The sequence below is a fragment of the Oncorhynchus nerka genome, linkage group LG14, assembly GCF_034236695.1.
Source record: "Oncorhynchus nerka isolate Pitt River linkage group LG14, Oner_Uvic_2.0, whole genome shotgun sequence".
NCBI lineage: Eukaryota > Metazoa > Chordata > Actinopteri > Salmoniformes > Salmonidae > Oncorhynchus > Oncorhynchus nerka.
In genome coordinates, this window is record NC_088409.1 from 20,035,163 (window position 1) to 20,045,754 (window position 10,592).

At 42.4% G+C, this 10,592-nt stretch overlaps 1 protein-coding gene across 1 annotated transcript in view; it reads left to right on the forward strand.

The window, feature by feature from the left end:
* The first annotated feature begins 4,171 nt into the window (after positions 1-4,171).
* The window catches only part of LOC115127489 (nuclear receptor subfamily 4 group A member 3-like), a 30,667-nt gene continuing 24,246 nt past the window's right edge, over positions 4,172-10,592 (forward strand). The window contains 4 exon segments of the mRNA XM_065027711.1: positions 4,172-4,321; positions 5,287-5,368; positions 9,962-10,316; positions 10,318-10,592. The exon segment at positions 10,318-10,592 is cut by the window's right edge and continues 66 nt beyond it. Coding sequence (XP_064883783.1) covers positions 5,305-5,368; positions 9,962-10,316; positions 10,318-10,592 — 694 coding nt within the window. The 5' untranslated portion in view covers positions 4,172-4,321; positions 5,287-5,304.

The window sequence follows — 10,592 nt, forward strand, 5'->3', positions numbered from 1 at the left end:
ACCGAATTTGAATTTAATTTGCTGAAGGAAGGTATCATATTCTTTGTGGTTGTCATGGAAATGGATGCCTCTCAGTCAGACAATGAAGTGGGAGACATAGGCAGTATTAGGCACTAATGGAGCTGAGTGAAGAACACAGACAGACAGTCAGACAGGCTGAGAGTAGAGGAGGGCTGACATCAAGGCTCTTATTATCTCCACTGTTATAAAGGACATGATTGTGTATTAATTCAGCTTTATGTGGACATCATGATTGATGCCTTTGCAATAGTTATAAAACAAAACACATAGTTTGCTGTACGTGTGTGAGTGAGTGTGTCAGACTAATACCTCGCCTTTCATTCCCGGCTATACGGGAATAGTTGAATTGGTAAAACCCTGAGAGCTTGTTGGTCTGTGTGCTGGGTGAATATTAGCCCTGGGCCTATAGTACAGACATCTTACATATGAGAGTTTTTCACGAGACGATTTTATATTATTGAAATAAATCTGACTGCAAGTTGCAGAAGAACGTGCAGGCAGCTTTAGTTTAATTTCAAATGATTTATGTTAACATCATTTATCCCAACAGGTAGGTTTCTCATAGATTAGAACAAACAGTGTGCTTATATACCTACAAAATAAAACATATTGTTTTATAAACACTAGTACAGCTGGTGACCAACTTTAAATGTCCTCTGTCACACTGTCTGTCTGTCTGTCGTTTGTCTGTCTGTTTGTATTTCTGACTGTCTCTCTAAATGTCTGTCTGTGTGTAGCATGTGGCTTTTCTGAATAAGACAGGCCTGTCATTGCTCACATTATTAGGGGAAACAAATATTGACATTAATAATGTTTGATCTATAGCCTTGCCTCTTTCTGAAGTTACTGCCATTGAATGTGGATCTTGACCTAAATGTCATCCTGGAGCAAGGAGGTCCATGACTCCAAGTGAGGCTTAAGGTTGGTCTGACCACCCAGTCTGGTATCATACACTAGACATACCATAGTAGATGTAAATCCAGGACACTCAAATTAGTATGACATGTTTATATATATATCTTTTTTAACCTTTATTTAACTAGGCAAGTCAGTTAGGAACAAATTCTTATTTTCAATGACGGCCTGTTCAGGGGCAGAACAACAGATCTGTACCTTGGCAGCTCGGGGGTTTGAACTTGCAACCTTCCAGTTACTAGTCCAACACTCTAACCACTAGGCTACCCTGCCGCCCCATTATGTTTGGTATAGTTACATAAGGGCCTTAAGGAAAAAACTAAAGGTGGTCAGGGTGGATGGGTGGGCGTATAATGTAAATGTCTAGCAACCCAAAGGTTGCGTGTTCCAATCTCAGCATGGACAACTTTAGTATTTTAGCTAAATAGCAACTTTCCTACTACTTAATACTTTTTAGCTACTTTGCAAATCTTTGGCATGTTAGCTAACTCTTTTCCTAACCCTAAATCTAACATTAATCCTGTAGCTAACCCATCCCATAACCTTAACCCTTTAGCCTAACTCCTAATCTTAACCTTAACCCCTAACCCTAACCCTTAGCCTACCTAACGCTAGCCAACTAGCTAATGTTAGCATTAGCCACCTAGCTAACTTTAGCCACAACAAATTGGAATTCGTAACATATCATACATTTTGCAAAATCATAACTTATTGTATGTTTTGCAAATTCATAACACACTGTAGGACACTTGCAATTCATAACATATCATAAGAAATTTATGATGGACATCCTGAAATTAATACCATTTGCAACATAACATATCATACTAAATGGAGTGCCTCAGATTTACTACAGAATAAAACTACATGCTCTGAGACCAGGTTGGACCCCCAGACCAATACCCTACTTTTTTTTTACATTTAGGAATCAGTCAGATTCTCAAATATATCCACCTAAACTTCTGCATCTCCTATTCATACAGCAGTCTCTGGTCCATATCATTTCTTTGAAGGCCAGAATTTGTATCTTTCACAATGAGATGTGTGGTATGAGTTTCTCTCAGGCGGTTAAAATTGGTTTTGGGTGTGTAGACAGACACAGACATGCACACACACACACATACATACACACACCGTCTCCTCTTTTTGACAGCTTAGCTCCTCAGGGCTAATTTACTGTACTTGTATATTTCTCCAGCCCTCCTTTATCTCTTCTCTTTTCTCTCTGTGTTTGCTGGAAGCCTCGCGCTGACTGGCTTATTGGCGTGGGGGGCTATACCGGGCGCTTTGGGGCGCATGCTTCACGGCTCTTTCGCCGTTCTCTAGGATACCGGGGCGCTCGGCCCAGCACCCACCGGCAGGCTCGAGAGAGACACAGAGAGAGGAGACCCTTCTGCCCTGTGTTCACATTATGGACACACACAGACCAGTGCAATTGTAGCTTTTTTTCGTAGCCCTTTTGTCTACATATCTCTGTATGTTGATGGGAGACTGTTACAGAGGAGTGTAAATGCTTTTTAAAATCTGGATTATGTTGTTGAATTGTATTGTATTGTTGTATGTCTAAATTCTATAATGTATTGATTGTTGCTGCCTTCTTGGCCAGGTCTCCCTTGAAAAATAGACTATGGGTCTCAATGGGCTTTTCCTGGTTAAATAAAGGTTAAAACTTTTTTGTTAAAAAAAAATGGGCTATTTTAAAACGCGTAAAATGCATATAGCCTTTTTGCTCTCAAAAGCGTTACAGGCTATTTGCTTTATTTCGGTCTGACACCGATTCAATATGATCTATTACCACAGCACACTGAATTACAAAACAAACAACAAATCATGTAATTGAATACAATGACCTCCACGTCTATGAAGTATAAACAATTGAGGCAGAATATGACATTTCCTCTCCTGATTAGCCAAGCATTCTGGTGTGGTAGAGATTGAGAATGTGAGAGACTGGGAGAAGCGACTGTCTGTATCCTGGTGAGGTTCATGTTAGAATTGAGCCTAACTCATTCTCCAGACATTGAGTGAATAATAGGCATAGAAACATGTCAGACAAAGCAACAACAAAAAACGTGTTATATCCCTAGGCTATAGTTTCAGATTTTGTAAGCCCGCAGACCTATTGGAAACGTGATAATGTTAAGAACCTATCCAAGTTCAACTGTTCAGTGATCTCCAAACAGACTGCATGTCTCCCGACCGGGACGGTTCAGAGAATGAGTCCGGAGAGGGGGGACTGGTCCCCGGTTTAGTGGAGAGAATTAGTCCGGGTATGGGTCCGTGTTTGTAGGTGAGTGCTGCAGAGAGGGGGCGCTAGGCGCTGTGAAATCTCTTGTCTGCGGTTAGCTGTGCTCTGGCTGGCAGCAAGACGCACTGGGAGCGGAGAGGTTTCGGTTCTGAGATTCATAACTTACTCAGGTGGATATTGTAACCTATTTTCTCTTTCTAATAACGAACCCCTTTGAACCCTGAGACCTGTAGTGCATGAGCCTCAGACTAGTGCGGGAAAGAACCACTGGCAATTTTAACAAAATTATAGCCATGCTCTTTTGAAGACACTTGTTTTATGAATTGCAAATAACTAGTTTCATTTAATATTATTGTTTGTTTGAAAAAGTTTTAATATGATAATTGAATAGATTCATATATTTCACGATATAGATAATTGTTAGATTTAGATATTATTTTTATGCTGCTCGCAGGTGAAGTGATTCTAGTTTTTCTTTTAGTCTATATTATTTTAGTCTATTCTCATCAATCTTCAATATTTTACTTTTATAAGAGTTGAAATTGGAATTCAAAATGATTGCTCTATTTCTGAGTTGTAGGCTAAATTATATAGAGAGGTTATAGATAATATCTGTTCACTTCTGTATTTGGTATTCAAGTATTCATTCAATGAGCGCTATGGGATGCTTGCAGATTTTCTTATTGCTAAATTATAATTGTACTTATAATAATGTATATTCCTCCAATCTTCTGTCGCATGTATGTGGATCTCTCTTTCTAGGTCTGACCTTTAATTCTGTATCACACCTCTACGCCTGCTGGTTTTCTGTTAATTTCTGTGCGTTTTGTTCCATCCGGGTAATCTGTGTAGGCTATATTCTGTGCGACTTTATTCCGCTCTTTCTGAATGTATTGTATTTGTGCAGTAAACTATGTCATCCGTTTCGGTGTGCTTTGGGAGTTCCCATGTCTCTAGTTGTGACCCGGTGTTTCTTTCCTCCAGACCCGGGTTCGGAAGAGCGCGCCCAGCCGAGCTCAGAGTCCCGGCTACCGGACAGTCCCTTCGAGTACTCCCCGCTCCCGGTCCCCCACCACAGTCGCATCAGTCCCCAGCCCCACACACAGAACACAATTCAGCGCGAGGCTTTCACACCAGGTACTGAAAAACACCGGGAACAGGCCCGGGTCGTCGTCGCACCTGTCCTGAGTTGGTGCTTTTAAAACCTGTTTCAAATGCACGTGTAGATTTCAAACTATTATTCTGCCATGTGTTTCTTCATTCAGTCAGCCGTGTCTCACGCTAGGTCTATAGTGCGTTTATTTTATTAAGTACAATATTAGGCCTATATATTTAGAAATGTTTATATAACAAACCATATAGTTTAGACCAACAACATAATTTATTATTTTAATTTAACCGATATTGAATGGTCTAAATTGTAATTTAATATATTCCAAGTCAGTTCTGATTTATAATTCTACGCGTGTTGTGTCAGTGAGTGCGCGCGAGTTGACATTTCCATCTGTAGATATGGGGACGGAAATAGTCTTCTGAAACTAGACACACCGACTTTAAAAGCAGGACCAAAAAATCGAATTAGTCAAATCTGTAGATATCGATCTGCTTAATGAACTTAGTGAGGTTAAACGTCTTAAACCTTCGAGGCCAAAATAAAGTAGCCTAATTTAAAAGCACATGTATTTTCTCCTGATAGATTAAGGTGATAAAGGGAGTCTGTCCCGCCGGTATAGGGACACACGGGGCCCTCGAGGCTGCGGTTAGAGGCGACCACAGCCTCTAGGACAAAAACACGTTCTGGGTTTCTGCATCATACCTGTATTTAGATCAAGTTTACATACTGGTAAAAAAACAACACACAAAATAAGATTTAGATCGAATGTTTTATCGCTGTCTGCTGTCAATCTGTTTCAATCTGCGTGTGTGCGTGTGTTTTGACTGTAATATTTAGGTAGAATTATCAAGTCTGCCCATATGAGTGTCCATTAAAACGTTAAAATATATATATATATCTACATTTTTTTTTTACAACTTCTGAATGTTTCCTTGATCGATAGAATGTATTATGTATTTACTTATGCACTTCATGTCTTGTTTGTTAGATCTATGGCATTCTGACAATGAACAAGCACGCTCAGTTTTTGGAACGGATGCATTGTGTCCAGTTGAAATGCACACCTCGAGGTTAGAGACTGCTTCTCTCTGATCATCATACCACACACGTACACGTGCACACACACACACACGCTTATCCAGCCAGGTCACCCGTTATACGATTCAGTATTCAACTTCCATCCATGTCTGTGCAAGTGGGGAGATGACCTGGAAGTTGTTTGTGATATGTTTGTTTTTATCCCAAACCTTAACTTTACCTTAACCATTCGAAGTTCATGTCTGAACTTTACCCTAAATTGAACATTTCGGAGTTATTGTCTAATCTTAACCTTAAACACACGAAATTTGAAGTTTGGAACAACTTCGAAATTTGACGTTCCAGTATGTGGATGAACGTCTAATTCTGTCGTGAGATTCTGAGAGCTGGTAGCATTTATCTGCCTGGCTTGTCTGTCCTGAACCCTCACTGTTTAACACACATGTAGCTTAAGCACACACTCACACATGCATGCACTCAAATACTCATGCATGTTGTACACACAAGCATACACACACATTCTCCACTGACACATACACACTTACACACGCACAAACTTGCTGTCAGGTGGAGGTCGTGGTGTTTGAATGAAAAGGGTATTTTCGGTTTTTGGGATATAATCTGGTGTCATTAGAGAGCTTCTGGCTTGTTTTTAACATGACACTGCATTGTCTGAATATGTGTGTGTGTGTGTGTGTGTTTACTCAGAAGTAGATGTATGTGCATAGGGGCACGGTGAGGAGAAGGTACACACATCAGTTAGGTTGTGTTTACATCATCACTATGTGTGTGAATGGGGGTGTGTCCATACGTGCATGTATGCGTTTGACTTCAGGCAAGGTAGGTGGAATAGTCTTATAAGGAAGCGTTTCAATTGGAATTAAACACATCAGCCCCCCCTCCCCCACTGTTGGATAGACCCAGGAAACATCTCTCTCTCTCTTCCTTTTCTCCTCTTGAAGACACAGGCAGTTACAAATCCCCTTCATCTCTGTACACCTGTAGGCCTGTTTCCGCGTGGGTAGTGCAACTGCCTGGGTCACTCGCGAGGCCGTCATAGAAATAAAAGAAAACTCTGGCGGTTGCTCGAGTGCAGCCGTGCTCGCCCACTCCTTTCCAGACGGATGGAACTCGCGCACTCTGAGAAGGTTTGAGTCAGACCTCCAAACTCCCCCCTGACCTCGTGTCTCTCGCGCGTCCCCATGGTTACACTTTAGCCCTGCGGCTCACCCATGGTGACATCTGTATCTCTGTCTCTAATATAGGTGTCTCCCGCTGTAAGGTGTGAGTCATGCCAGGGCTTCGAGCCCACAGGTAATGTCACGTAGCCAAAATGTACAGTTATATTGTGTTCACTGTTCAAAACGAACTTAATAAATATGTCATTTAGTTACGTTTGTGCCTGCGCCATGTGCGTAGGGCAAATGTACACAGTTGTTAAGAGTCCGCAGAGGAAAGGAGGCGTGCAGGAAAAATGATGGTAGTAGGCTTGATAAGTCACATATTTTACTAAATAAATATGACGCGTGGGAACAAGACGATTTACGGCACAGCGCGCGCAGAGCGTCAATGGGAACCGCGCGCTGTTGACAGTTCCCTTCTCGAGAGCGAAGAGCAAACACCACAAACCCTGGGCACTTACGACACACGCAGGCGCACACACACACACACACACACACACACACACACACACACACACACACACACACACACACACACACACACACACACACACACACACAGGTAGGCTAATACATTAGAGCCCAGGCTCACCTCGGCTTCTCTAAAGAGGTGGAAAATGTCTTGAGATGTTTTTCTCGCCATCAAAAGCAGGTTTTTAATATTGATCAACAATAGATAACTACAGTTGAAGACAGAAGTTTACATACATTTATGTTGGAGTCATTAAAACTCGTTTTTCAACCACTCCACACATTTCTTGTTAACAAACTACAGTTTTGGCAAGTCAGTTAGGACATCTACTTTGTGCATGACACAAGTAATTTTTCCAACAATTGTTTACAGACAGATTATTTCACTTATTTACATACACTAAATTGACTGTGCCTTTAAACAGCTCGGAAAATTCCAGAAAATGATGGTATGGCTTTAGAAGCTTCTGATAGGCTAATTACATAATTTGAGTCAATTGGAGGTGTACCTGTGGATGTATTTCAAGGCCTACCTTCAAACTCTGTGCCTCTGCTTGACATCATGGGAAAATCAAAAGATATCAGCCCTCATAAAAAAAAATTGTAGACCTCCACAAGTCTGGTTCATCCTTGGGAGCAATTTTCAAACGCCTGAAGGTACTACGTTCATCTGTACAAACAATAGTACGCAATTATAAACACCATGGGACCACACAGCCATCATACTTCTCAGGAAGGAGACGTGTTCTGTCTCCTAGAGATGAACGTACTTTGGTGCGAAAAATGCAAATCAATCCCAGAACAACAGCAAAGGACCTTGTGAAGATGCTGGAGGAAACAGGTACAAAAGTATCTATATCCACAGTAAAACGAGTCCTATATTGACATAACCTGAAAGGCCGCTCAGCAAGGAAGACGCCACTGCTCCAAATCCGCCATAAAAAAGCCAGACTACAGTTTGCAACTACACATGGGGACAAAGATCGTACTTTTTGGAGAAATGTCCTCTGGTCTGATGAAACAGAAATATAACTGTTTGACCATAATGACCGTCGTTATGTTTGGAGGAAAAAGGGTGAGGCTTGTAAGCTGAAGAACACCATCCCAACCGTGAAGGGTGGCAGCATCATGTTGTGGGGGTGCTTTGCTGCAGGAGGGACTGGTGCACTTCACAAAATAGATGGCATCATGAGGTAGAAAAATGATGTGGATATATTGAAGTAACATCTCAAGACATCAGTCAGGAAGTTAAAGCTTGGTCGCAAATGGGTCTTTCAAATGGACAATGACCTCAAGCATACTTCCAAAGTTGTGGCAAAATTACCTAAGGACAACAAAGTCAAGATATTGGAGTGGCCATCACAAAGCCCTGACCTCAATCCCATAGAAAATGTGTAGGCAGAACTGAAAAAGCGTGTGCGAGCAAGGAGGCCTACAAACCTGACTCAGTTACACTAGCTCTGTCAGGAATGAATGGGCTACCCAAAACATTTGACCCAAGATAAACAATTGAAAGGCAATGCTACCAAATACTAATTGAGTGTATGTAAACTTCTGACCCACTGGGAATGTGATGAAAGAAATAAAAGCTGAAATAAATCACTCTCTCTACTATTATTCTGACATTTCACATTCTTAAAATAAGGCGGTGATCCTAACTGACCTAAAACATGGAATTCTTACTAGGATTAAAATGTCAGGAATTGTGAAAAACTGATTTTAAATGTATTTGGCTAAGGTGTATATAAACTTCTGACTTCAACTGTATATATTATTATTATTATGATTATTATACAAATCTTAACAATAATTGTTGTTATTATTATTATTATTATTAATTTGTTAATTTGTGGTTACATTGTGGGCTGTGTGTGTGATCCCCAGTCTAAGACGGAGGTCGTTATGATAATTAACCTCTCCCTTGATTCATTGTGTACACACACGCGTGCACACTCACAGTTCCCCATCCTATCTTTGAGCTTGTAATGGCAGTATGTGACAGAACATGTGTGTGGCTGGTTGTTTTAGAGGCCAGAGTTAGTAAGGGTCCAGCACCATGAGGGGTCCATTAACATTTAATGATACAGGCCGCATTTAGTCCCCAAACGATAGATAAACTAAGGCAAAAGACACACACACACACACACACACACACACACACACACACACACACACACACACACACACACACACACACACAGCTACTCACACACAGTACACACTAACAAACTGCTCCTACAGTTTAGCTGTGCTGGAGTGAGGGTGTGTGGTTGTATGTATGGCTGTGGGTGATTATGACCAGGTGTGTTGAATGCAAAGTGGATGGGGATTCAATCTGGGGCTCATTCAGTTTGAGAAAACGTAAGAAAAAGTTTTGAAATTATTTTAAAAAAGACAGTTGTTATCAGACAAGTTAAGGTACATTCCAAAACGTTTTCTTCCGTTTCCTGCCGAGTGAACAAGAACCGCTGAGCTTAGCTTCACTGATTGGCTAATGTGTTTTTATCTGCTTCACCGATTGGCTAACATGTTTTTATTTGATTGACTAATTGAATAAATGAGTGTCATATTAAGGGAATTACACTAACAACACACTAACATCTTCCTCGCATGTTTCATACTATTGCATTATGTGCATCTGTTAACTGCATAAATAATCAATGTCATAAATAGGGAGGAGATCCTGCTGTTTTGTGGGTTTCAGCACCAAACTGTGACCATCACCTCCCCAACATTCTCACACACACGCTTACACTCTCACTATCACTACAATGTTGATGTTTAAATTCTGTATATAACACAACAACCTGATTATCTTTCTTTCTTTCTTTCTTTCTTTTTCTCTCTCTCTCTCTCTCTCTCTCTCTCTCTCTCTCTCTCTCTCTCTCTCTCTCTCTCTCTCCCTCTCTCTCTCTCTCTCTCTCTCTCTCTCTCTCTCTCTCTCTCTCTTTCTCCTCCCATCCTTCTCTGTAGACATGCCATGTGTGCAGGCACAGTATGGGCCCGCCCCTCCAGGCTCGTCCTACTCCGCCCAGTCCTTTGGTTACCAGGGCGACTGCTACAGCTCTGACCTCATGACCCCGGACTATACCAAGTTGGACTTGGGGGGAGGTGAGATCTCGGCGGCCGCCACCACCTCTCTGCCCAGCTTCAACGTGTTTGTTGAGGGGAGCTACGAGCCCAAGTCCTCCTGCCTATACCAGATGCCCTCCCATAGGCCGCTTATCAAGAAGGAGGAGGAGTCCTACCCACAATCTGACACCATGCCCTCCTCCTCCATGTACTTTAAACAGTCTCCTCCGTCCACCCCCACCACCCCTCTCTCGCCCCCAGCCTGGCTCCTCCTTCCTCTGGGATGACTCCCCCCACCTCTCCCTGCAGCCCCCCTCCCATGGCCCCCTCAAGTCCGCTCGCTTCCCCCATTTCTACCAGCACTCCCCTCCCCACAGTGGGGGGTACGAGGGGCTGGGAGGGGGGCTGCCTCGCTCTTCCTCCTCATCCTCTTCCTCGTCCTCATCTGTGCCCCCTCACCCCCACGGCCCACCCCTGGAACAGCACCTGTATCACCTGCACCGCGGGGTTGGGGGTCCGGGGGGCCCGGGAG